At 53.2% G+C, this 27960-nt stretch overlaps 1 protein-coding gene across 5 annotated transcripts in view; it reads right to left on the bottom strand.

Annotated features, from left to right (window-relative positions):
- Positions 1–27960, bottom strand: part of PLXNA2 (plexin A2) — a 233699-nt gene that overhangs the window by 195998 nt on the left and 9741 nt on the right. For 3 of the 5 annotated variants that reach the window (XM_024976075.2, XM_024976077.2, XM_024976078.2), the window contains exons 2-3: positions 9605–10872; positions 3254–3436 (exon numbers count right to left, since the gene is read on the bottom strand). In XM_024976075.2, the coding sequence (XP_024831843.1) occupies positions 3254–3436; positions 9605–10792 (1371 nt within the window). In that variant the 5' untranslated portion in view covers positions 10793–10872. Of the gene's footprint in view, positions 1–3253; positions 3437–9604; positions 10873–11135; positions 11264–27960 lie in introns of those variants that run through there. The other 2 variants (XM_024976076.2, NM_001206657.2) reach the window with 2 other exon arrangements.

Here is a 27960-nt window from a genome sequence, read left to right as displayed (position 1 = left end):
AGCATGAACGTGACACAGCACAGAGCAGCCCTTCACGGTCCTGCCACGTCTAGCGAGTCTCTGCTTCCTCTAGCCGTCCCCACTCGGGACATCCTGTTCCCATGGGCTGCCATGGACGCAGTCCACACGGTCTGACAGACGCCTGGCCAGGCAGGGAAGAAATGAGTGGTTCTGACGCACCCAGCTTCCCTCCCGTCGCCAAACTCTTGGCTATATATATATTTTTTTCTTTATTTTCCTTCCTGTGTTGAAAGAGCTTTGGGGCCTGGACCGTGGTAGGGTTTCCTGGGGACATTCCACAAATTCCTTATGGGCCATTTCTCTGGGTAAACGGGAGGCTCGTGGGAGCCTGGCACTGGTATCAGGTGCTTCCAAGGCGTGTGGGTGGAAAGGAAGGGTGAGTCGCTGGAGGAGAAAGAGGGGTATTATGAGCTCATAGAAACAGGCAGAGAACAGCAAAGCCAAGAGAGAGGAGAAGGAGCCGGCCTGCAGGTCGGAACAAGCTGTGGGTGGCCACACCCCCAGCCTCGTCCTCGAACCCTGCAACTTGCCTCCTTAGTGGCCTGTCTGCTGGGGTTCCTACAGGGCTAGGAGGACTCGGCCACCTGGAGAGCCTGGCTTGGAAAGGCGCCCCGAACAGCGCCCTGTCTGTGTGCACAAGACGCACAGAGGCCATGGAAGGTGTGCACAGGGTCCTTTGGACCTAGCTGGGGGGTTCTGCCTTCACTCAGCCCTCATCCATCCATTCAGAAAACAGTAATTCCCTAACTCGGAGCCAGAGTCCAGCAGAGTGAAGGTGCTAGCCCCTGGCTGAACCCTGTAGCAAGCCTGAACCTGAAGACTTCTCAGCCTCCACCCTCAGGCTCCGTGGCTGCCTCTTTATGTAAAAAGGGTGCCAAGTTGGGTGTCAGGGCAAGAGGCAATTTGTCCTCGTCTCTAAGCTCAGATGAGTCATTTTTCCTCTCTGGACCTCAGTTTTCCTGTCAAATAACACTAGTGTTGGGCTACACGGTCTCTAAGAATTCTCAGAAAAGGGTTCTATTTTTCAAGATCGTTTTGGGGCCCATCCCAGGAGGGAACATTTGATGAAAGGATGAGGCAGGAAGAAGGAAATAAATATGAATGAAGCATGACTCCCGCCTTTAATAGAACTTTTAAGAGAACAGAGACAGGGTCACAGGAATGATCCAGAAGAAGACTGAAGGTTCCAGAAGGACAGGAAAAGATGCTGAGCACCAGCCTGGTTGTGGCCACTGCTGGCCTTAGAAAGTCCTTGTGCAGCTGAGAAGGAGGTGGTCTCTATGGGCAGATGAAAGAGTAAGAGGACCCCTCTGGGGGTATGTTTATACCCGAGGGCGCCTGGCTTGACAAGGAGAGTTCGGGCTAGACTTCAACTCCCATAGGCCCTTTGGCCCAAAGTCCCTGGGCAAAATCTACTCGACTGTATAGATAACCCTGCAGAAAGGTAGCCAGCCTCGGAGTGTCCAAGTTGAACCCTGTGGATAGAATATATGCTGTGCTCAGTCGTTCAGTCGTGTCTGACTCTTTGCAACTCCATATGGACTGTGGCTCACCCGGCTCCTCTGTCCATGGAATTCTCCAGGCAAGTACTAGAGTCTGGTGCCCTTTCCTCCTCCAGGGGGTCTTTCTGATCCTACACTACTTTTTAAAAGTCAAAGTACAGTTGGTTTATAATGTTGTGTTAGGTTCAGGTATGTGTGTGTGTGTTCGTTGCTCAGTTGTGTCCGACTCTTTTCGATCCCATGAACTGTCCCCTGCCAGGCTTTCTGTCCACGGAATTCTCCAAGCAAGAATACTGGAATGGGTTGCCATTTCTTTCTCCAGGGGATCGTTCCAACTCAGGGATCGAACCTGGGTGTCCCCCACTACAGGCAAATTTCTTTACCATCTGAGCCACACCAAACTGATTCAGTTTTAAATATATACATTCCTTTGCAGATTCTTTCCCAGACTATACCACTTTTAAATCCTAGTGGAATCTCAGAAGGCCAACCCCTTCCCTCTCCACTCTTGGAAAAGCAAACACAGGGACCACACGTATCCTCAGTCTCCTGGGCCTGAAACCAAGCCAGGGCCCACAGTCCCAGGCCAAGGAGAGGGTGCAGGGCTGGAAGAGGCAGGAAGCTCTCCCTGGAGTGAGGAAAGGCTTAAGGGGCTCTGGTACCACAAGAAGAAGAGGTCTGCTGGGTTCAGCACCTCCACATCAACCCAGACCGGTTTTTCTCACCTCCTTGGCCAGCAACTCAGAACAAGCAGAACACGGTACTTCCTCCTCAGGCTCCTTCCCTGCCACTCTCCTTCCCAAACAACACCTCTCCAGAGGCTCTAAATGGATTAGGAGGGAAGAGCTAGGAGGGTTGAAGCCAACATCAAAGGTGAGATGCAGAGAGGTCTGGCCGGTGCCTTGATCCACAGGTGGGGGCACGGGGAAAGGGTGCAGGAGGGAGGGGTGAGCTTGGGAAAAAGGGATTAGCAGGGACCGGAAAGAATGCAGCGGCTGTAATCCCACGTAATGAACCAGACTGCGCTCCGTCATCTCCATGCCCGGAGCGCTAGACAAGCAGGTACAAGCTGCCAGCCTCAGCCTGCCTCGCAGGAGGCTTCCCGCGCTGCCAGCCCCAGAGGGCCCATGCCCTCCTGCAGGCAGAAGTGCCCAGGGCAGGCATGCACGCACGCGCGTGCGCACACACACACACACACACACGGGATAAGATGTCTACTTGCTCCTGGGTCCTGGGGGTGGGGAAGGAAGGAGGGGTGGGGAAGGGTCTGCGACTGCAGGAAAAGGAGACGGGAATGGCCTCTAAGCCAGGCACGTACACCATCCCAGAGCTGCACCACATTTACTGAGAACCGGGACCCAACGTCTGCTTCAAGCAGCTTCCTGGGACTCAACAAAGACTTCTGCTCAACTCTAGAAGCTGTGGGGAGGGATTTGTGATGTGAGCCATTCATAGTACACATAATCAAAAAATCAGTTCTACTTGATTTGAAGATAACATTTGTTTTTTCTCCTTTAGACAGACACACCTTCCTAATTCCTTGGTGTTTCAACAATATTGAAATATGTGTATATTCCCAAGACACTCATTGCCCAACAGCTAGAGGAACTAGCTGGAAGATAAACCACGGATTACCCCCTAGTGCTGTCCCCATTTTAACTAACCCCACCCCCAAGAAAACCAAGTTGCCTCTAGTTACAGCATCGGGACATCCAGGCTCAGACCCTTACCTTTTTCAGCTTGCCGCTTTTTGTCCCCACGAACACCACGCTGTAGCCGTTGTAAACGTAGGAGGCCACTGAGGTCATGCGGTCCCGGCTGGTGGCGTACAGGGTCAGGCCCTCCACTGGGACCGAGCCTCCGAGTGGCTGGTTGATGTCCAGTCCACAGAAGTTGTCATCGATGGGCACCGGCTGGAGAGAAGGGGAGGGACCTGGGGTGAGTGTCAGCGGAGGCAGGGCCGAGTCACCCCACACCAGCCCAGCCACTGCGGCTACCAGTCCGGGACACTGGGCCTCGGAGAAGTGCAGGCGTGGGGACTAACATGTGCTGCCCGCGCAGACCCACACACCCGCCCCGTGAACCTACGCTGGCTCCAGCGAATCCAGAGAGAGGACCCAGCAGTTTTCTTCCTCCTGCACCCGCTGCCACCCAGAGATCACCAGCGGCAATCTGCAAAACTGATTGCTGGAACTTATGTCCTTGTCATTGAAACTCCCTGTGGCCCCTGCCATTGGTGGGGTTCTTTCTGTTTAGACAGTGAGGATTCAGTCTAGAGGCAACCTCACAAGATTCTTACCAGCCTGGACGGGGCTCCTTATTTGTTTCCTGGACTGTAAAGTCCTGCCTCTGGGCATAAGGAATTTTCAGCCATTCCACATCCCATACTGGGGATAGACTGAAAATGGTTATCGTAATATTGAACAGTGCCTTATACTTTGGAAAAGTTACTTCATCTACATGAGTCTCAGTTTCTTCATGTGTCACACTACCTGCCCATCTGCATGAGAGAATCACTGGGGAGGAAAGGAAATGATGCCTGCAAAGATTGGTTACGTTGGACAGTGATTTTCAGGCTTCCCTTATGGTTCAGTGGGTAAAGAATCCACCTACATGCAATGCAGGAGACACGGGTTCTGCCTGGCTCGGGCAGATGCCCTGGAGGAAGACATGCAACTCACTCCAGTATTCTTGCCTGGAGAATCCCATGGACAGAGAAGCCTGGTGGGCTACAGTCCATGGGGTCACAAGAGTCAGACACGACTGAGCGAGTAAGCACAGGCACACAGCAATTTTCACCATCGTCTGTTAGAGGGCTTCAGTGGAGTTTGGGTAGATTCTGAGGATGAAGACCTTCCCATTAGCAGCCTTTTGCAGGGTGTGCTTGTATAAAGAGTATCTATCAGGAGAGACTGGGGCACTTCGAAAGGAGATGGCCTTGAACAAGTGGAAAAATAGCTGGAGAGAAAGATTTCTACCCTCTGCTCTATCTCTGTGTGGCTCTGTGAACCTTAACTAGTAACATCCTCTTTAGGAGCTTTTAAATTATTTCCAAGGTCTCACTCAGCTAAAAAAAAAAAAAAAAAACGAAGAAGACGAAAACAGACTGCATGCATCCCAAGACCAGGTCCTGCTGAGGAGCTTGCATTCTCTGCACACTGTTTGGCCTGGGGCTGGCCATGACAGGTCCTCTGAAATGGCCTGGCTGATTATACAACAGGGGACCCTTTGGGCAAAAGTTGCCAACTCTGGGCCTGAAAGAGCACTGAGCCTTGTTGCAGCTGTTCCTTCTGGGCATCCCGGGGAGGAAGGAAATGATGGTCACAGGAAGCATGGAAGGCATGGTGGAGAGACGTGTTCCCATCACGCTCCTCCTCTCAGCCACACCAGGGAAGAGCAGGCTGACTTATTACTCCCTGACAGACTTATTTCCTAGGAAGAACTGTGTATCAGCATGTTTTTTTTTTTCCCTTTTGGTAAAACAGGGACTTCCCTTCCATTCCCTGTTCAGATCCAAAGGGGACAGTGTTTGCATCCTTCCGTAGCGATCTGCCGCTCCAACAAGTGCGTCATGGCACTCCGCTTGTGTGTGGCTGCATGTGTATGCATGTGTTTATTCTTTAGGAAAGGAAACTTAAGTCTTAGGTTAAGGATTACCTTGAACTCTGGATTTTATGCAACTCTGCACAACAGAAGAGATAAGTTTCTCAGAAAGGGAGTGGAGCAATGACCTGCTCCAGCCAGCTCAGGAGGGATGCCCATACATCTATCTCTGCATTTAGTGGCTTCCTATTAGTGGCTTGAAATCATTCACAGTGGGGGTATTTACACCAAGGACATTGGCAGATGCTTCTGATCAAGATCCCCCAGCCCCATCTCTTCCCTACCACATTCACTGCCTGCATAGAACCATGCGTTTAAGACTCACCAGCACATCCCTGGAGCCAATGATGGAAATTTCAAGCTCCCTAGAAAGGCAGGTCAGAGGACTCAGCTACCACTTTTTACCTTTTCTACTTCTCTTTCTCATCCCTACGCTGTAGGCACAAGTGCCCTGATAAAGAATCAGAAAATCTAGATTGTAGCCCTGCCTCCACCCCTAGCCAGACAGGTGATCTAGATCCGTCACACACCCTCTTTGAGTCTAAATGTTCTCAACTGTAAATGAAAAGGACTGGATCAGGCAATCGTCAAGCTGCCTTTCGGCTCTGAAAGTTCTTGATTCCACGGCCTTGCTTTCTTTCTCACTCTCTCCAGGGACCCGAAAGGCTGCAGAGTCTGGGCTCAGGCATAACTCAAGCCAGCTTCCGAGAAATGATGACAGAAGCTGAACACTTGTCTGTGATTTTGAATTTCTCTATATCCCTCCTGAGTCTAGAATCCCCAGACTGGGAGGGAAATGGCTTGTTCTGAGCCTAAGCTGCCAGGATTGGCCAGCATTTCTTTCTCTCTTCTCTAAGTTGTCAGATATTCTCAGACACCTGCTGCCCGTTTACTTTTGTCCAGAAAGGGAGAGCCTGAAGCATGGCTTTCCTTAGGAACATCATGGCTAAAGGCAAAGAGCTTGGATTCAGAAGTCCTATGGGCTAAACCGCATCCAACCCCCTGCTGTGCCATTATGGTTGTATTGATGTTAGCAATTGAGTTTTGGGGATCTTTATTCTTCCATCTGTCAAACACCCTTGCTTTATAGGGTCATACTAAGGATCAAGTGAGATAACCCTTAAGCTGGCCAGCACAGCCTTTAGGACAGAGCTGCTATTAAGTGAGTGAGGGTTCCCTTCCTTATTTCTTTTCTGGGAACAGAGCTCAAAATCTTTTATCTTAGAGTTTCCTGTGAGTCCAGAGAGCATGTTAAAATTAAGCCCTGGGACCTCTGCTTCTCTCACTCATCCTTAAGCCCCTCTGAGGCCACCGAAATGCCTCTGGGTGCCCAGGTCTGGGACTATAAGGACGGTAAGGGGCCCTTCCTGTAGCCCCCCACCCCACCCCTGCTATCCAGGTGGCCTCAGCAGAGTCTGATGCTCTGGGTGGGCGTGGTGAGTGCGGGGCTCTTCTCTCCGAGCCCTATAGCCCACTTGCTGTCCCCCGCCTTTGCAGCCCTTTGCTTACTAGCCCAGGCTTGTCTCTGCAGACAGGGGAGTCCCGTGAGGGTGTGGGCTCTTCCTCCTTCCTCTGGCTCAGAAGCAGGCAGGAATCAGCAGTTTCCTCCTGACAAGGCCCCCTCTGGGCAGTGGGAACCAGGACAGACTCTGCAAGGCGTTAACCCTTTTGTTTCCTCTCCTCTTCTCTGTTTTTTTAAGTGCTTGAGGGAATTTTATTTATTCATTTAACAAACCTGTGGTGGGCAGCCTGCTGTGCTGACTGAAGGCCATTTCTTCTTCTTCTTTTTTTTGGTTGTCAATCTGTATTTTTGTTTTATTATCTTTTAAATTTATTTTTAATTGGAGGATAATTGCTTTCAATACTGGGTTGTTGTCTGCTGTACAACAATGTGAATCAGATGCAAGTATACATATATACCCGCCCTCAGGAGCATCTCTCCCCACATCCAAGTCATCACGGAGCACTGGGCGGAGCTCCCTGGGTTATACAGCACCTTCTCACTGGCTGTCTATTTTACACATGGCAATGTATATATCTCAGTGCTACTTTCTCAATTCATTGGGGCCATAGGTTATAGAATTTCAGGGCTGTAAAGAACTTTGGAAACTATTTAGCTCAACCTCCTCATTGTACGAAGGAAAAATAACAAGAAATGATTGGTTCTTTAATTAATATATAGCTGTCATTTATTAGATGCTGCTGCTGCTGCTAAGTCACTTCAGTCGTGTCCGACTCTGTGTGACTCCATAGACGGCAGCCCACCAGGCTCCCCCGTCCCTGGGATTCTCCAGGCAAGAACACTGGAGTGGGTTGCCATTTCCTCCTCCGATGCAGGAAAGTGAAAAGTAAAAGTGAAGTCACTCAGTCATGTCCAACTCTTAACGACCCCATGGACTGCAGCCCACCAGGCTCCTCCATCCATGGGATTTTCCAGGCAAGAGTACTGGAGTGGGGTGCCATCGCCTTCTCTGTATTAGATGCTATGTGCCAAGTATTGCACTAATACATACTTTTAATCCTCATAAAAACCATAAAAAGAGACTTGGTATTTCTATTGTTAAAATAAAAATACAACTCAGATCAGGTGCGTAACTTGCCCAAGGTCACACAAGTGGTAGGAATGACTTTTAAATACAAATCTGTTGGAATTCCAAGCCTGTGGCCTTAACTACTGTTCTATTTACCAAGAAACCGACAGTAGGAACAGAAGCATAGTCTACGTGTGATTTTTTTTTCTTGCTTTAAGAAGTGGCTTTTGGTCCCAGTAGCAGACCCTCCCTCTTTACGGGGTTCAAAAGGCAGCCATATGGGTCACTTGGTGTCACATTGCTCCCCAGGCTGCAGATCTCGTGTCCACAGGACTTTGCACAGAAATCCATCTTAGAATTTGTCACACTGTGTAACAGTTAACTAATAATGGCCAACCTAACACGCCAGGCATGGTGTTAATCTTGCCACATCTGATCATCCTGTGAAGCAGGCATTATGAGTCCCACTTCACAGATGATGATGTAGACACACTAAGCCACTTCTGAAGCCAGGAAGTAGCACAGATGGAATCTAAACTGTGAATCCCAAACTCTTCGGCATTACATGATGCGGCTGGCTATTTTTTTGGAGAGTCACGACCGTGTCTTTTTTATGTCTGCATTCCCAGTGCCCAGTACGGTACTGGGCACTCGAGAGATCTTCGATACCCTCTTGCTGAATGGATGGACGGAAGGAGGGATGAAGGGAAGAACGGAGGGGTGGGTAGATGGATGACGTGACGGATGGATGGACAGCCTGATGGATCACGGTGACCACCGAGATGGCGGCATTCTGATCCTCTCACAGGACAGGGCTCGCCACCAACTTCCTTGTCTCTGCCACCCTCAGGTCTGGACTCTGAACTCCCCTTCCTCTCCTTCTTTCCCTCTGCTGGGATGCCTGGTTCTTCTTCCCTAGTTTTCAACCTATCAGTTGCGCTTCACCCTCCTCCAGCCTACATACCAGCCTGCCTCCTTTACCCCTCACCGTGGCCGGCAGGGCCCTGCGAGGGCAGGACGTGGTCCCTGCTACCCCTGACCGGCCTCCTCTCCAGCCACAATTTCTGCCACATGCTGTGGTCCAGCTGCACTGGTCTCCTCGCTCTTCCTCACACGCTCCGGGCATGCCCGGCATTCTCTGTACTGCTGTTCCTGCCCACTCTCTCCAACGCTCTCCCCAGATACCCACACAGCTGGCTCTTCCTCATTCTTTGCTCAGATGCTGCTTTCTCAATGAACCAATCCTCTTGGGTCCTGCCTCTCCCCATTCCCTGCTTTATTTTCTCTCCACAGCAACAGTCATCACTGGAGAGACTACCCGTTTTATGTATTTCTATGTCTTGCCTCACTAACGAAGTGAGTGAAGGGGCTTTCCTTGGTGGCTAAGACGTGAAAGAGTCTGCCTGCAGCACGGGAGACCCAGGTTCGATCCCTGGATTGGGAAGATCCCCTGGAGGAGGGCATGGCAACCCACTCCAGTATTCTTGCCTGGAGAATCCCCATGGACAGAGGAGCCTGGCGGGCTGCAGTCCATGGGTTCGCAAAGAGTTGGACACGACTGAGCAAAAGTCGTGGACACACACAAAAACTCCATGAGGGCAGGTCGTGATGTGGTAGGGTTCACGGCTGAAGCCGGCAACGCTTACAACAGTGGCTGGTGGGGTAGAGACACTGGATGAGATATATGCGGAATGATTCCGCAGGATCGACAAACGTAGCTCAAGTGCATGAACCTGCCACCTCTCTCACTGCAGGCTGCGATGGTCTGGGTTGTCCAGTAGCAGTCATGTCTGACTCTTTGCGACCCCATGGACGGTAGCCCCGCCAGGCTCCTCTGTCCATGGGGTTTTCCTGGCAAGAATACTGGAGCGGGTTGCCATTTCCTCCCGCAGGGGTCTGGGGGCAGGCGTGTACTGAGCGGGGTGTGTGCCGGGGCGCCCTCCTTACCGCCTTGGTGCACTGCACGTCCTTCCCCAGCAGCCAGTTGAGCTCCAGGTTGCCCTCGCCCTGGTAGCACGACTGCAGGCGCTCCTTGATCTGCAGGTTGATGGCGCGGATGGGGAAGGCGCAGAGGGCGGAGTCATCCGGCGGCTGGTGGTACTGCTTCTGCCCTTTGGAGAAGATGGCGAAGAGCACGTCGTCCTGGCTGCTGATGTTGAAGGCCCGCGCCAGCGCGTCCCCAGGCTTGGCGAGGTAGGCGGCCTGCAGGAGGCGGTATTCCACCCCGGCCCGTGTGCAGCCAAAGGGCAGGGACACGTAGGAGTGGAACTTGGGGTCGTCCTTGCAGAGCCGCACGATGCGCGAGGTGTAGAAGAGGTCCCCGGCCGAGTTGATGGCCACGCCTTCGGGCGTCTCGGGCTGGACCGTCAGGAAGTAGACGAAGCCCCCGCTGGCGAAGCCGTAGATGTAGAAGATGTCGAAGTGGGCCACCAGGGCCAGGGTGTCGGAGGGGATCTTGATGAGCGAAGAGACGAAGTCGCTGTGCAGCTCGTAGTCGAGCATGGCGGAGGACTCAGGGTCGCGTGGCAGCTTGCGGCTGGACAGCGTGGGGAAGTAGTCCTGCTTGCCGTCCACGGCCGTGCCGATGAAGAGCTTGCCGTCCTCGCCCTCGGAGCGCACGATCACCCCGTACATCGTGCCCGTCTTGTTGACGCTGGACAGGTAGTGCTCCTTCTTGTGGGACGGCTCCACCAGGATGAAGAGGTCGTCGAGCCGCAGCAGCTTGCACACGCCCTGGTACAGGCTGCCGCAGGCCAGCAGCCGGTTCTCCGAGTAGTCGATGATGAGCAGCTTGTTGACGTTGTTGGTCAGCGTAAGCACCTCGCCGCAGGGCTGCACGATCAGCGGCGGGTAGCAGGACTTGTTGTCCTCCTCCGGGCCCGTCTTGTGAGCCACCTGGATGGTCAGGTTGCCCGTCAGCTTGTACACGCGGTTGATGGCGCCCACGTACACCGCCCCGGTCCCGCGGTGCACTGTCAGGTGGTTGAAGGTCCAGTCGCGGTTCTCCGAGTGGAAGGTGCTGAACTGGGGCGCGCCGGCCGCCCGGGGCGCCAGCAGCACGCAGACAGCCGAGAGCAGGACCACAGGCCAGCCGTCCCCGTCTGCCGCCCGCGGCCCGGGCCTCCTCTGTTCCATTCTGAGCCGGCCGAGGGCCAGGACACAGGGCCTCCGATCTCTCGTGAACTCCGCCTCCCCGGCCTGGCCCTCACATGGTTCTGCAAAACACAAGAGGCAGAACGGTCAGACAGAAAACAAATCTTGCTTGACCCAGGTCCCAGCGCCTACTAGCTCTGTGAGCCTCTTCCTTCTGTATTTGGGTTTTTCTATTTTTAACAAACATTCTCCCTCTTCGGGATGTTCAGGGAATCCTATTATCTATTTTGGTCTCCAGCTTTGACACTGTAAAATGCTTTTTTTTTTTTTTTTTTAAACTTTACAAAGCATCTCTATTTCTGTCCTCTTCAGAGATCGTTTTTACCTCTCAGAGAGATTAACAGACTGAGTCCCCGCAGCCAGTGGATCCCAGTGTGAGGACTAAGGCCAGTCTTCCCACTCAGTTGCCAGGTTCCTCCTGCTTGCTCCCAGTCCAGTGGAAAACGCTCCAGCCTGTGAAACACCAGTGGTTAGGGAGGCCCTCTCCCAGGCTCTCCTGTCCGAATCTGGTGTCACAAATAAAATTCCTTCTTATTTCAGCCGTCCACCCCCTCGCACTGCTGGTTTCCTCTTTCATGCTCCGTTCCCCACAGGGAAGGAAGGAGGGGAGCTGGTCATCTACCATTGCCTCTCACCGCCCTTCAGCCTGGTCCTCTCTAGAGAGAATCCTGCAGTGTTAGCAGGGAAAACTTGTTCGGAGAGTGAGCTAGGCCCGGGGCCCCGACGGGTGCTATTCAGGACCTGAAGAGTCCCCGGGGAAAGGGCAGACAACCACCCACCCCTCCTCTTTGGGTCAGGAGGACGTCAGCCACTGCTTCCCCGGAAAGCATGGACCCTGTTGCCTCCTTTGCAGGCTGAGTCCAGCGGGGAGCCGGCCACCTTACTCATGGGGACTGGCTGGCTGAGTCCAGCCTCACCCACCCAGGCGAGAGTTCTGGGTTTGGGAGACATGGATAGGAGCAAAGGGAGGTGAGTTGAAGGTCAGTCTCATGGTAGCCACTGCTGGAGCCCCATGATGGTTTAAGGCTCCACATGGTCAACCTCAGGCTGCCCGCCCCTGCCGGTCAGTCCCCTGCCCTGACTTCCCTGCTCCCTCCCTGCCCTCCCAAGCCCCAGGTTCTACAGCTTTTCCTAGTATTCCAGGGAAGCTTGCCCACAGGGGCAAGGTGGGGCTCCCGCACACCTTCAGAGAGTGGTGGGCAGAGGGTAGACGGTGGAGCCTTCCCATTGCTCTGCCTGCTCCTGACTTTTATGGGGGAGGCAGGGACAGTGGTGGCTGTAGCAGAGAAATCTTTTCTCCCGGCTGGACAGACTGGCCGGCAACCTTCTCAGACAAGTCCAGACAGAAGTCTGGGCAATGAGGCAGCAGGAGTGAAAAGGCTCACGCCCAGGATGGAGCACGTGCTCCAAGGCGGCCTAGGAGAGTCCAGTTCAGTTCATGTCAGTGGCTCAGTCATGTCCGTCTCTTTGTGACCCCATGGACTGCATCGCGCCAGGCCTCCCTGTCCATCACCAACTCCCTGAGTTTACTCAAACTCACGTCCATTGAGTTGGTGATGCCATCCAACCATCCCATCCTCTGTTGTCCCCTTCTCCTCCCACTTTCAATCTTTCCCAGCATCAGGGTCCTGGGTCCCTTTATTTATCCCCGACCTGCCTACACGGGGCTGGAACTGGGGATCGAATAGATGCCCCCTGCGGGATCCACGTGCTCTCTGCTCCGTGTCTTTCAAAACTCCCCCTGTCCTCCGCAGCTGTGCCTCCCACACCTGACAGCCCCCCTGGTGCCAGAGGCGGGCCCCACCTGGCCGCCAGCCTCCAAGGAGGCTGCACTGGGGTGCTATTCTGGGGTGATTCATCAGGCCCCAGGCTTCCTTGGAAAGAGGAAGGCGCAGCGGTATGAGGCCTGGGCTGACCTCAGGAGCTCTGACACAGCCCTTCCGGCCCCATGCGCTCACCCGCAAAGCCTCCCCGATGGACGGAGCTTTCGGTTTGAAAATCAGAGGTTATTTTTAGCTATGTCCTGGGGCCGGTAGCCGGACATGAATTCCTCAAGAGGAGCTGCGGAAAGGAAATAACAGAATCCTCATATTCTCCATCTGGGTAGGGAGCTGCAGGAGGCAGGGCTGTGTGCGCCCCTTCTCTGGGCAGGAGAGCTCTATTGCCTACAGGTGGAGGGCAGTGTGTCCCCCTCCGCCTCCCGCCGTTAGGATTATAGTTGCCATCATGATGTACTTGGGGTTTGGCCTTTTGGGCAGGGCTCTCTGAGACACTCTGGCATTGAGTACACGGGCAGAGACCCCTGCCTGCCCCACAACATACATGCACAGACATGCTTAGCCCAGGGGGGGGGGCGGGGACGGTCCCAGGAGCAGAGGTGACGCCAGAGGACACCAAGTGAGGTTAAGATGAACTGTCTCACCGCCCTGCCAGGCATCCTCCAGAGGCACAGTTTGAAGAGTGAGTGGCTTCTGTTGTCAGGCAGAATCTGGGAAGAAATTTGGGACCTTGGGCAAGTCCAGTCTCATCCTCCTTTCTGGTAGGATGGGATAATGACGGTACCGACCCCTCGGGTTGTCATCTGAGTAAATGAGATAATGCGGGGAAGCCTCTTAGCATGGGAGCTGGCACTCAGTGAATGCTCAACTCATACTAGTTATTATTATCATTGAAGCCTCCCCAAGAGACTGCGCTTTAGGAATCCTACCAGACCTCCTGACTTCTCTTTTTGCTCATATTCTTCCTTTCCATGGGAATGAACACTGTGGGCAGCCCGTTGAGCCCCAGCCCTCCCTGGCCCGATGAAGGCGTGCATCAGAGAAAAGGGAATAGATTGAAGGTGATCGTCTCCAGTACACTACTGCACAAGTCCCAGCACAGCCCTCTGCAGCCTGCAAGGAGCCTGGTAGAGGTACAGGATCCGAAGAGTTGAAGTGTGAGTGGGAAAACTGGCCTGGTGTCCAGAAGGCATGGAGCCCTGGGGCAGGGGGCAGAGTGGGGAACTCAGAGAGACCTGCGTTCAAATCTTGCCTGTGTCGCCATGAGTTGTGTGGCTTTAGGCTGCTCCAGAGTCAACCCGAGCCTATTTCTTGACCAGTAAAGGATGTTATTTGATCTTAAAGAATGCTATTAAAACAAAGGATGTCATAACCAATTGGTAAGATTTCTTCCTTCAGACAAAATGGTATCTTGAGACTTGCTTCTTTCAGCTTCTAGAGTCAATGATTGCAGTAACAGCTGAGGTCCTTCTGTCCTGCCTGGCAGGGCTGGTTAAATCTAGAGGTTTCAACAGACCAGTAATTGTACTGTTTTCCCCTTCCCTCTCAATCAGCATCTACTCTGGGACAGACTGCTCCCGGGGACCAGCCACACAGATTCCTTCCATGGGGCTCAAGGGTGGTCCATGTGGGAGACGCAGGCACTGGGGCCTCAGGGTCAAGAGGAGACAGGGTCCCCTGCAGTGCAGGGGTGGAGGGACGCTTGCATCCCACCTTGGAATTCGCAAGGACAAACTGGCTTCAAGAGTGAATCGAGAGCCCTAGTCTTTCAATGCCAAGGCTGACGTTACCAGGCAGCTCTTCCAAAGAAGGGTCTGGTTGGCAAGGTCTGGTCTGGTTGGTCCTGTCTGAGTTCAGGGTAAGGGAGAAGGGTACCCACCTCTGTGCCTCTGATGAGATGCCATGTAGTGTGATGGAGAGACTCATATGCTCTGGATTTAGGTGCTTGGATTCAAACAGAGGCGACAGCTGTGTAAACTTGGTCAAGGTACATAGCTGTTCTCTGATGCTGTCTCACTAGACGTAACGAGATTGGCACTAGCATCTACCTCATAGGGTTATGACGGTGAAGTCATTTAATACACATAAAGCGCTTAGAACAATGCTTGGCCCATTGGAAACCTTCGAGATACCTTAGCCTTTATCAGTAGTAATCTATTTGTCAACATTCCCAGCTTTTCATCTTCGTCCATCCCACGGTCTGAGAATAAATTTTCCACCCTTAATTTGGTAGAAGCCAGTGAACACATGCATATGGTTTTGTAGATCTAGCATTTCCTCCTCACCCCAAGTGTCACCCTCGGGGATTTTCTCCATGATGCCTCCTTCCGGTCCCTCTTCCTCTCTCTGTCTAGTTTGTGAAGTCGCTGTGCCACATGCGTTCTTGAGAGCCACACCTGCTGAGTGGCCGTTCTCCTACCAGCTTCCCTCTCCTCCATCCCAGGTCTCAGATGAGGACGCGCCGCCCTGGGATGCCAGCTCTACCCGCAAAGCACTCAGCGCACTGATGCCAAGGGGAGGCCACACTTGCCTCTTTGGGAAGCAAGAGTCACTAAATATTTCATTTGGAGGGCCTGGTGACACCATCTCCCCGATGAGGCCTCAGGAAGCAGGTGTTGGTGACAGCTAGAGAAGGCATCTAATACCTTCCCGATCAGATGCTGAGGGCACCAGGGGCAAAGCAGGGACGAGACGACAATCATGCATTTCCAGCTCAGCTCAGTGAGGATCTCTCCTCCCCACAACCTGTTCTGTTGCCTCTTTCAGGATATCTGGGAGCACAAGCCTCTCTGCTTATTGGCCCCCCTTATTGCAAAAGGAAAGAAGAGGAGGCAGGAAGAGGAGTTAGCATCAGAATACAACTTTGCTACTGAGTGAAAGTTCTTGATGCTAGAGCCCCCGCCCTCGGGCCCATCTGCGGCTCCTCCATCGCTCTGTCATCGCCGCTACAGGCACCATCACGCCCAGGCTATGATATTCTTCATCACGATAACAGTAAAGGTGTCTATCATTGTAACTGCACCAACGAGGTGGCTCACACAGCCAGGATCCTGAGAAGCCAGAATCCAGACAGTAAGTATGAGGACGAGGGCTGTGCACTACTTACAACAGGCAAGACGTGGAAGCAACGACAGTGTCCATCCACAGAGGAATGGATCAAGAAGATACGGTACGCATATACAATGGAATATTACTCAGTCATAAAAAAACGGAAATATTGCCATTCGCAGCAACATGGGTGGGCCTAGAGACTATCATACTAAGTGAAGTAAGACAGAGAAAGACAAATATTATAATGATATCACATATGTGGAATCTAAAAAATAATACAAATGAACCCATATACAAAACAGATACCAACTCAGACATAGAAAGCAAATTTATGGCTACTAAAGGGAAAAAGAAGGGGGGCAGGGATAATTTAGGGGTATAGGATTAACAGATACTACAATATATAAAATAGGATTTACTCTAAAACAGAGGGTGCAATTTTCAATATCTTATAATAACCTATAATGGAAAAGAATCTGAAAAAATATATATAACTGAATCACTTTGCTGTACACCTGAGACTAACACGATATCAGCTATAATAAAATCAACTATACGTCAGTGAAACAAAACGGACAGGGAAGCCTGGTGTGCTGCAGTCCACGGGGTCACAAAGCGTTGGACACGACTGAGCGACTGAACAGAAAAGGAGGCCTGTGAAGTCAGAGGAGTCAGCAGCTGTTCCTGGGCTTCACCCAAAGCCCTTTCCTCTCCAGGGCGGGGAGAAGCCCGTCCTCTCCTCAGCTGCCCCTCCTAACGAGTGGCGCCTTTAAAGCAGGGATTCCAGGCCAGGCTGAAGGCGACTCTAAGAAGACTCAAACCCACTTCTCTTTTTTCAAATGAAGAAGCCGAAACACATGGAAAGGAAACAAATCGTCAAAGGTGAGTCAGCGTGACTTGCAGGCAGGTGCCAGCAGAACCCAGACCTTGTGACCAAAGCCCAGTTGCTTCCTCTGCTGTGGGCGAAGCGGTCCCAGGGGTCAGTTACGTTAAGCCTCGAGGCTGCCCTGTTTGGGGTGCCCAGAAGATGCCTTTTGACGGCAGAGGCCCTGGCACTGGGCCTGGACAGGGAGGTGATAATGCAGGGCAGACTCAAGGGGTGCAGATTAAGGGGCAGGGAAGAAAAGGGACACAAGGCTCCCCTCTGTGTCAGGGGAGTGACCTCCTCCAGGCCCAGGCAGTCATCATGCATGAGAAGGGCGCCTCTTCTGTGACTGGTCTTCCCAGTGGTCATGTGTGGATGTGAGAGCTGGACTGTGAAGAAAGCTGAGCGCCGAAGAATTGATGCTTTTGAACTGTGGTGCTGGAGAAGACTCTTGAGAGTCCCTTGGACTGCAAGGAGATCCAACCAGTCCATTCTGAAGGAGATCAGTCCTGGGTGTTCATTGGAAGGAATGATGCTGAAGCTGTAACTCCAATACTTGGCTACCTGATGCAAAGAGCTGACTCATTTGAAAAGACCCTGATGCTGGGAAAGATTGAGGGCAGGAGGAGAAGGGGACAACAGAGGATGAGCTGGTTGGATGGTATCACCAACTCGATGGATATGGGTTTGGGTGGACTCTGGGAGTTGGTGATAGACAGGGAGGCCTGGCGTGCTGTGGTTCACGGGGTCGCAGGGAGTCGGACATGACTGAGCGACTGAACTGACTGAACTATGACTGGGGAGCTACCACAGCATCCCGTACCCTCTTCCTCAGGCTTGCAGACAACCTCACAGGCAGGACACATGTGTCCCAGCACAGGCCGCGTCTTTCTTTTTCTCAAAGAGTCAGAAATAGAGCAGAAGGGACGGGAGTGAGCTATCCAGCGGGCATCCTATCCAGAGAGGATCCCGGGGCATCCTGCCAAGGAAATTATGGAATTTTCTGATGGTGAGTTTTCCTGACAGCTGTTGAGGAATACGCTTACCCAGAGGCAGGGGACTGGTTCCAATGACCCCGAGAAGGTGGCCTTTCTGGTAGGATTTCTATGAATCAAAATCTACGAGAGTAAAATGTTCTCACAGCAAAATTCGGGGGGCCCCGCCTTGCCTCCCGTGGATAGACTGCTCCCGAAGGACCCACACGCGTGTCATCTGCATGGCTGTACATGCCAGGACTCCAAGCGTCACTCTGTCGAACAGCGACCTCCGCGGTGGTCCAGGCACGTTGGGTAGCACAAGGTGAGCGCCAGGGCGTGTGCAGAGGCCCCGGGTGACGCCGACAGCTGAAAGGCCTCAATTAGAGTGAAAGGAGTTATCTGGTATTTAAATAATTGTTAGATGGAAGGAGTAATCATGGGTTTGAGCTGATTTTTTCCCCCACTGTCACCCTGACGGCGTCTATAATATTATTATTCAAATGCCCATGATTCTCATTGAGAAGAGACCAGGAGAGAAAGTGGGGGGAGGGGGAGGGGGGCAGGGAGGGGGTGGGGGAGAGGCTCATTTAATCTCCATGTGACGGGGCTGCAGGAGGTACGATTAGTCTTTTTCTTATTTCAGCTGTCACTCAGGCACAGACACCCGAGATTGTTATTAGCGTATTTCATGCACGCGATTTAAAGGGAAAAGGGGAGGGGGTGGGGTGGGGAGAGGCAGAATTTCCTACAGAAAATAACAGGACCAAAGGAACAATTTAGATGTCACTGCAGTACCAGCTGCGTTTGCTTCATTAATCGAATGTCATTTCCCCCCCCAGACTCTGGGCTGTTCTGTGAAGCTAAGTGGCTACACCTTGCCCCAGAGCGAGAGAGAGAGGAGGCGAGGGGAGACGGAGGAGGAAAACGGGCCTCTGTCTATGTGGCCTCTGGGCCTCTTTTCTGAGAAAGTGAAATAGACGACATTGTGTTCCCCAGCCCCGACCCCGCAGTATGTCAAGGCAACTTTCAGTAGCATCTGGAAGTTGCTCCTCTCACTGTGCGAAGGGAGATACCCTGCTTATCCTTCACGCCATTCTTTTCCACAGGTGGATAAATCTGATCCAGTTTCAAATAATCAAGGAGTAAGTGAAGGAAATGTGGGGGCGTCCCTAACACTGATCAGCAGTTAGGGAAGCATCCAGATTCCAGACAGTGAGCGGGCCAGGCAGGTGCCTTGCATCCCCCATGAGTGCATGGTAGGGGCGGGTTTTCCGCCCCCAGATGGCACTGTGGGCAAGGCAGGGGGCAGGGGAGGCTCAGGGCTGGGCCCTGGCTTGAAAGGCAGGTGTCTCAGTGTGCCCCTGCTGACACGCACCCCCAGATTCATACGGCAAAGTCTTAAGCCCCACGACCTCAGAGCAGGACTGCCTTTGTTGTCAGGGTCTTTACAGAGGTAACTGAATTAAAATTAGATAATTAGGGTGGTGCGTGTGTATTATAAGTCACTTCAGTCATGTCCAACTCTTTGCAACTGCATGGACTGTAGCCCTCCAGGCCCCTCTGTCCACGGGATTCTCCAGGCCAAGAATACTGGAGTGGGTGGCCATGCCCTCCTCCAGGGGACCTTCCTGACCCAGGGATCGAACCCACATCTCCTATGTCTCAATGCACCAGTGTCCTTACAAAAAGGGGGCATTTGGGCACAGAAACAGATAGGCTTTCAGGGAAGACGTGTGAAGAGACACAGGGAGACGACGGCCACCTGCAAGCCAAGAAGAGAGGCCGGGACAGCGCTTTCCCTCACAGCCCTGCCCAGACCCTCACTCCAGGCCTCCAGGAGGCCGTTAACACCCGGTGTCTAAACCACCCGGGGGTGGTGCTCAGCCACAGCAGTCCTTGCAAACTCCTGAAGCCAGGAGGAGCAACGCGCTCCACCGGCTGGGCTTCGGACCTGCTCCTTGAAAGAAAAGGGTGTCTGTGGTGAGGGGGGTGGGTGGAAACCACCACGAGGCCAACTCTCCTGGAGATGGAGGCCCCTTCGGGTTTCTGTGAGAACCGAGGGTGGCGAGACGAGCTTCCCTTCTCACCCAGGCAAACACAGGCCCCCTGAGCCCACTTTGGCCCTGGCGGGTGTAGTACCTCTCACCTCTCCTGCTGCTCCTACAGAGAGTTTCCGGTCCATCTCGCCTCCCCCACCCTCTTCTGCTCCGGCCCAGAAGAGTCCACGTGTCGTCTGCCCACCCCAAGGACACTCAGGGATACTCTGTGGCCCCCCAGGAGCCACATCGCTCCATTCCCACCCCAGATCCTCCTCTGGCCTGTCCTCTGGGGAGCGCTGCCTCTTCACCCCGGGGAGAGTTTTCTGTTGTTTTTAATTTCTCCCAGTTCTTCCAGTGGGCTCTCCTCAAGCCCTGGAAACTGCACCAGCTCTCCCAGCACCTTAGCAAAACACGCCATGTTTCTCCTCTCCACTCACAGGCTATCAAAGTTTGGAATTGTCTCCCTGCATTATGAAGGGGTTCCAAAGACAGGCGCTGATTTGAAGGGCTGCAGCAGGGAGGGGCTGGGCTCCTTTCTGGGGCACTGGCTGGGCTGGCTCGGCCAAGTCAAAACAAGATTCATTACCCCGGGGGCGGGAGCAGGGAGATACACCGCCTGACCCTGCAGACCTGCCCCATATGTCACGGGCCTGTCAGAGCTCTCCCAGAATTCCCTTTATTATCTAAAGGTCGCCCCCCGGGCAGTGCGGAGAGGGGCCCACAGTATAAACCAAACTACAAGAACCATCAATTTCAAGCAGCTGCCAGCCCGCCACCCCTCCCTGTCCCCCTTCCGTGGGCTCTGCCCTCTTCAACCCCCTCTGGGGGATGGTGCGGCCCGGCCTGGCCGTGACCACCTCACCCCCGGGGCAGAAAGAATTTCGTGACTTAGCGGGGCACTGAGCCTCCAAGCTGAGCCCTGGGAGTGTGCCTGCCCTCTGCATTATGGGGCCCCTAGAAAGGTTACCCCACTGGTCCCCGGACTCCAGCCGGACTATATCCAAACCACCCCAGTGGTGGGGTTGCTCTGTGGGTAGGCCTTTTGAAATCAAAGGACAGGAAGAGGCATTTTCAAGCCCCTTCCCAAGTCTGGCAAAGGAATAAATGTGGGAATCTAGCTTTGCTAAGTCATATCCAAATTCATGTTTGAAGACCTCATAATTGAAGGGCCGTGACTAGTAGGACGATAAAAATTTCCATGATGGCAAAAATAATAAAGAGGAGCAGCTGTCATTATTATTATTATTTGTTAACCATCTGCTATGTGGCACACTGCTAGATTCTTGGCAAACGCAATGGGTAATTTTGTGATTATTTTGCAAGATAGGTATTATTCTCCCCATTTCACAGATGAAAAAAATGGAATCTTCTCAGGAGGGTTGAGTAACTGGCATCATTCTGCTAGGAAGCAGAACTTACTGACACCCATGCTTTCCCCACCCTTTTACATCACTGAGATATTTACAAATTATTTTTCAGCCAAACTCTCTTGTGCCTGGTCTCGGAAGACTTGCGAGTATGTTAAATAAGACTTGGCAAGTACTTTAAAGGTCAAGCCTTAAGGTTCCCATTTTATCTGGGTAAGGGAGCAGGGCTGAGGGTGGAGCCGCCAGGACTGAGTTATCCGATACAAGGTGGAGCCCGGAGGTGCTTTGTGACAAAAGGTTTGCTGGCTGGCAGTCACCTTTCAGAGAAATTCCAAAAGATCTTTCCGAGAGGCCTGGCAGGGCATCTCCTGCCTTCTCACCCATGCTTACTGTACAAGGGAGAGCCAAGAACTCCGAGACAGAAACGGGATAAGAGAGCAGGACACAGGGCAGAGGGGCCCCACTAAGTGCTTAGACCCTAATCACTTACAGATACTCCACATAATGGCATATTATGCTCCATTACCTGCCATGTTTTCAAAGAATAGTGGCACATCTCCAGTGCTCAGCAGTGGGGGCTGAGGTGTTGGAGGAGGCAAAAGAGCGAGGAAAGTGAAAAAACAAAGCCCTGGACATTCATCTCGACTCAGGCAGGGGACCGGTCCTACACGCCACTTACTCTCTGGGAAGCGGTCCTGCCTTTCTCCTCTTGAAGAAGAATTTTAGCAGCTCCCAGGAGACCCTGGATGACAGCACTTGCTGTTTCTCTTGCAGACCCTCCTGCTTTCTGCTCCATGGCAGCCACTGAGAGGCTCCAGGGACCAGGGGAGCTCCCCATCGCTGCTTCCTTATCCTTGTCAGGGAAAGTGGCCATTAGTGCCAGATCAAGGTGCATTTTTAATGCGGTTTCCAGAAGCTGGGGTTCCCAAAGTTCAAAAGAGTGGTCCTCTTCACCAGCAACCCTGCACTGCCTCCCTGAAAATGTGCATGTAAGACAGTCACCATCCAGGCTTCCCACCCTGACGGACGTCCCCGGCTATGGTGAAAGCCACCAGCATCAAAGACTGAGCCGAAGATTTCCTGCAAGGTGTGCCTCGTCCTGCTTCATTTCTCGTGCGTCAGAAGACTACCGTTGACTGACTTTGCCAGGCATATGGCCAAAGTATGAAATCCACCCATGGAAACACCCTCCTGGGCTCCCTGCTGTTGCCCAGACAGACCTGGGACTGCTAAGTGCACAAGTTCAAGTCCTCCCAAGCTGGCTCTTCCGTCTTTCTCTGGCTCTCCTTCCTGCCTCTTCCAGAGTGACTCCACTCCTAACAAACTTGTTCATTTGCCGAGTCCCCAAAAGACCTTGCACAGTTTTATCTCTGGAATGTCCATCTCCACTTTCTTCTTGGCCTCTCCAAACCCTGCCCATCCTTCAGAATTTCAGGAAGCCTCTAGACGCTCACTTGTCTCTTCTCCAAAGTCAATTAGAAATTGCTGTTTCTCGCAAACATTGCACTGTAGTGTCGGCCCGCTTTTCCGCGTGACTATGTCCTACCTTCCCATTGAAGTAGAGGTCTTTGACATCCGTGCCGGGTTAGCATGAGGCCTTTGACTCAGGACTGCACTCAGTCTCGGAGAAGGCCGTGGCACCCCACTCCAGTACTCTTGTCTGGAAAATCCCATGGGTGGAGGAGACTGGTGGGCTGCAGTCCCTGGAGTCGTGAAGAGTCGGACACGACTGAAGCGACTTAGCAGCAGCAGCAGCAGCACTCAGTCTGACTTGTGGAGAGCAGGGCAAAGGGGAGGGGATTGCATATGTGCTTCTCTCACCCCCTAGGCTGCTCTAAGCCATGGTGGAACTAACACACTTGGCTCAATTATTTGTCATAATCGGTCACTGGGCAGCAGTGAAGAAGAGAGTGAGCCACTTGGGAAGGATCCTGGCTGCTGTTCCTCTTGGGCCCACTGGGTGATGAGCAAATATCATTAGCTGGGTGGATAAGGTGGGGAAAAGGATGGAGCAGAGTGGGAAGATGCCAGCTCTCCTTTGAAGAATGCCCCCTACAGACAGGGCTGGTGCAGGAAAAGCCTTGGCAAGATAGTGCCAGAGCCATGAATCATATACTATCATTGATCACATTAAAAAATACACACTTGTAAGTGGCCAGCAGATAGCATAAAGTGATCAGGACCAGAGAGGGTGGGGTGAGACTCCCCCCCGGAAGGTTTCAGACGAGGACTCTTCTATGAGGAAGTCAAACTCACTATGACACATGGCAGCAGATGCAGAGGGAAGGCTGTGGGTTTTGGAGGTAGGATGTGAGTGCACGCTAAGTCACTTCAGTCGTGTCTGACTCTTTGTGACCCCATGGATTGTAGCCCACCAGGCTCCTCTGTCCATGGGATTCTCCAGGCAAGAATACTGGAGTGGGTTGCCATGCCCTCCTCCAGGGGATCTTCCCAATCCAGGGATTGAACCTTCGGCTCCTGCAGCTCCTGCATTAGGCAGCAGATTCTTTATGGCTAAGCCACCCGGGAAGCCCTTTGGAAGTAGACCTGGGTGCAAGTCTTGCTCTACCACTTTCTAGTTCAGTGACCTTGAACACATTATTTAACCTTTTGGAGTCTGACTTTCCTCAACTGTAAAAGGATACCTCACAGGGTTGTGGCGAGAATCAATGAGAAAACAGACGAGGTGTTTTGCAAATGCTACAGTTCTGAATAAACACCAATTACTCTTGTTTCTGTTTTTGGAGAAACACTTGCAAGGGCATCATCTCCTTGGCAACAATGGCTGCCCTGGGTGGTGGTGACGACAAGGAAGCCTTGGCCTCACTCAGGTGATGGGGTGGTTCTTGTGCGTGGAGCTTGGGAACCCAGGCCTCTGGGGAGGACTGGTAGCCATCACTCCAGTCCCTTGGGCCCCACACTGCCCTGGGCCTCACCCCCTCCTCTCAGGGCCCTGAGAGAGATTTAAGGGCCCCTTTTGGGCTCTGGATGATTCACCAGGTGCCCCTGGCAGGAAAGAAGGAAAGGGGAAGAGAGGACAGCTGGTCTACAGGAGAAGAGAGAGATGCTGAGAGCTGCTTGCCCGGGCTGATCTCCACAGTTTGGGGGGGCTCTTCCCATGCTTGGGGTCTGGTCAGCACAATGGATGGAACTCCCCTCCAGTACCTTCTCCGCCTCTCCTTCTTTCCCGGGCTTTTCTGAACCAACAGCCTGCCTTTGAATAAAAAGCTGTAACTCCTTTTTATGAGGAAGCTTCTTAAGCAGGCTGTGTGCCCACCCTGTCCCTCCCCACCTTCAGCTTCTATTATTTTTCTCTCTTTGTCTGAGGCTCTGAGCTCTTGGCAGAAAAGATCCAGAGCTGTCAAGCAGCTTCTCTTAAGTAACAGGCGCACGAAGGCTCACACGGAGCAGGGGAACCGCGGTGGCACTGGATAAAGGAGACACGTGGACACGGCGGGGCCAGGGGCACTCTGGGCAGAGATGTGCCCACTTACGGGGCTTGTCTGTGCCAGAGCGCACTCAGCCTGGAGGACCCTGAGCACCTGGGTGAGCGGGGAGGAGAGAAGAGGCTTTTGAGGCCCTACAGTGGTGAGCGAAAGTGAAGGGCACAGTTATGGGAGAAGCCGGACACGGCTGGGAGAAGAATGTGCCGGAGGGGAGAGAGGGAAACACAGGCCGGGGCAGCACGGGGCCACCTGGGCCGGAGATGAGAGGGCTTTTCCAGGGAGGATCTGGCCCCCCGATGATGAATGGGGTGTGAGAGAGGAGCCTGGAAAAGGGTAAACAGCCAGGAGGGAAGCGAGAGGGAGGGAGGCGGGAGGAGAAAGAATGTTGAGGTCAAAGAGCAAAGAAAATGCTCCTGGAGTGACTAATTCAAGATCTAGCAGGCGGCCTGTCAGGAGCCACATGTGCTCAGGACATGCGAGGCCCCGCCTCCCCGCCCGTGGCCCCGCCTCCCGCCCGAGGCCCCGCCTCCCCGCCTGAGGCCCCGCCCAGGTGCACGCAAATCTCTTTTCCCGACCCACTCCACACTCTCTGGCAAACCTTCCTTTCCATTTGTCCTGAGTCTCCAAGGGACCCCACTGTAGTATAAACTAGCATTTGTGTAGCGATCTTATAGCTAACTATAATAAGAATTTCACCTACACTGACTGCCAAAGAATCGATGCTTTCAAATTCTGGTACTGCAGAAGGCTCTTGCGAGTCCCTTGGACTGCAAGGAGATCAAACCAGTCAATCCTAAAGGAAAGCAACCCTGAATTTTCAATGGAAGGACTGATGCTGAAGCTGAAGTTCCAGTACTTTGGCTGATGGGAAGAGCTGACTCATTAGAAAAGACCCTGATTCTGGGAAAGATTGAAGGCAGGAGAAGAAGGGGGTGACAGAGGACAGGTGGTTAGATGGCACCACCGGCTCAATGGACATGAGTTTGAGCAAGCTCCAGGAGATAGTGAAGGACAGGGAATCATGGGGTTGCAAAAAGTTGGACACAACTGAGTGACTGAACAACAGCATCCAGTTAATGCACTGCTCATGCAAGCCTATGAAGGAGAGAGGAGCATCAGCATAACCACTTCACAGACATAGGCAAACTTGAGGTGAAATATTTTGGAGAAAGCACTGATTTGGAAGTGGGCCTTGGACGTGATCCTGGAGTTACATCCCTCTCTCTGCGGCTCTGCTGCCGGGAGTGAGAGGTGCCACCAAGTGATACCAGCAAGGACAGAACCCCGACTCTGGAGGTCAGTCTCCCTGCACCAGGCAGGCTCCGGCCACACCCAGCATACACTGTCACCACTTCCGGAATGGGGGTGCAGTGTAAGGAGCTCAAGTCAGACTTGCATTCTTGGGGACACCCTGTGAGAAAGGAAGAGGCCTGGCTAGGAGCCCTCCACCCAATGCCCCTTGGCTCCTGTCCAGCCCTGGGGAGAGGCTGAGGACTGGAGATGGCTCACGGGCAGGTGTGGCAGGTAAGAAGAATCCAGAAACAGGGCTTTGCAGGCAGAGAGGCTGGGGTGCCAAAGTCCCCTCCCCACCTGACCTGCTCTTATCTGTGGGGAAGAAAACCTATACTTGCCACCTCCCCTTCTAAGACCCTTGCTTCCATGGTCCCAGCAGCTGGCCCGAGATCGCAGGCAGACCCTACCTGCCTCTGACTGCTCTGTCTTCTCCAGCTCTCTACCCCGGCTCCGCGGGCTCTGAGTCCCAGCCCTGGCAGATCACTGATTAATTCAGGGCTGTTTAATAACCCTTCTATTTCGATGAAACAAGCTGTCTCGTTTTCTTTATTTTTAACACCGACTTTCGTTTCTTTGCTAAGCATCTTACTGTCATTTAAATTTCTCTGTCTCCAACCAAGCTGATAATAGACTGGAGTGAGCAGCTGCTTCCATCCTGTTTATGACAGTGATTAGAAGTTAGAGCTGTGCAGGCAGAGAGCTGACCATGCACGCGGCTCTGCCCCTGCTTGTAGACAGAGGGCTCACTTGGACACGATTAGGACAATTCTGGCTCCAGGAGAGGCCAGGGCTTATCCCAGTCCTCCAGCCTTCCTGGCACCCTGCTCCGAGGGGAGTCGTGGGGTGGGGGCGAAGGTGTGAGAACCAGCTCTGTTTACTGTGAAATTTAGGCCAGCAGCTGCCGGTCATTCTCACGGGCCTGACACCCAACCTCACTTCTCAAAGGAGCCTTTTCCTGCATTGAATTCCCCAAGCAGCAAACAGAAAGACCCACGGTGAGAGCGCTGGAGTGTGGGTGAGGACTTCGGCCATCACCTCTTCCACCTTCCTGCTCCACAGGAGACCTGGTCATCACCTTCCAGCCTCTGCTTGAATCCCCCATGTGGATGCAGAGTTCCTTCCCTCCCTGGATCATATGACCGGCAGATTTCTCTCTCCTGTGTTCCCACAACACTTAATTTGTACGACCATTATTTGCATGTGTTCCCCTGTTTCCCTTGCCACACCGGGAGCTCCTCAAGAGCCAGGACAGCGCCTTGCCTCCCTCGCATGATACCCGCCACATAGCAGGTATTCAATAAACATTTGTACAAAGTTAATTACGCTGTGCCAACTTCAGCCTCCTTGCAAGTAATGCAAAAAAAAAAAAAGAAAACAAAACCCAAAACCTTTCTTGTGCCTGGGCAGGCTCCTGGGGAGGTGGCCTGTCTGTCCCTACCTGGACAGGTGTTCTCCGCTTCCTGTCCTCAGGCCAGAGGCCACTGCTTCCTCAGAAGACAGGGCTTTGCTTGGCCCTCCAGGCCCAGAGTGACTACACGGCTGGTGGAAGCCTTGGCCCAGGAGGCTGGGGGCTTGTGGCGGGAGTCCGTCAGGTGGCCTGGGCCAGGTCCGCTGGATCCCAGCCCTGCCTCCTGTGGCCTTTGGGCCCACCATGGCCGCCTGAGAAAGCTCGCAGGTGTGAGCTGGGCAAACTCGGCCGGCCCCGGCTCCCGCCTCCCGTTCCGGCAGTCTCCCAGCCAGCTCGGTTTGCAGACAGCTGCTCAGGTCATTGTCTCAGCCTCTCCAAGCTGTGAATGCCGAGTCTATAGAGACCGCCACGCAAACAGTGCCCACAGTGCCTCTGGGGAGGGAAGGGAGAGCTGGGCTTTGCCAGGGCCATTGACTCTGCAAATACCAAGGCCTGCTGTGGATGGGGGAAAGCTTGTTGGAGTCTTTAATGGGGGGGAGCGGTTTCTCCACACACTGCCCTGTGCCATGGAGAAGCACGGGGGTGCCCGAGGGCTGGCAGACTGGCAGGGCAGGGGAGAGGTCCGGCCTCAGGGACACCTGCTCAAACCCAAGAAAGAGAGTCAGAGACGTGGCGGGGCACAGGGTCGAGGCATGAGAGGCTGGAAAGAGAAATTCCCACACAGGCAGGTGGAGACGGTGTGCTGGGCTTGGCTGGGGCAGACGGACCTCCTCACTCTCTCCACAGCTCGACTCGCCGGGCTGGGTGACAACCCACTCCCCCAGGTTGGGCTCAGCTTCTGCATCTATTGTGTGGACTGGGGAAAAGTTGCGATCAAACACTCAGAGACGTTTCTCAAGTGTTCTACATTTAACACCTATTCTCCT

Source organism: Bos taurus, chromosome 16 (genome assembly GCF_002263795.3).
Source record: "Bos taurus isolate L1 Dominette 01449 registration number 42190680 breed Hereford chromosome 16, ARS-UCD2.0, whole genome shotgun sequence".
NCBI lineage: Eukaryota > Metazoa > Chordata > Mammalia > Artiodactyla > Bovidae > Bos > Bos taurus.
This window is presented reverse-complemented; position numbering and strand designations above follow the sequence as displayed.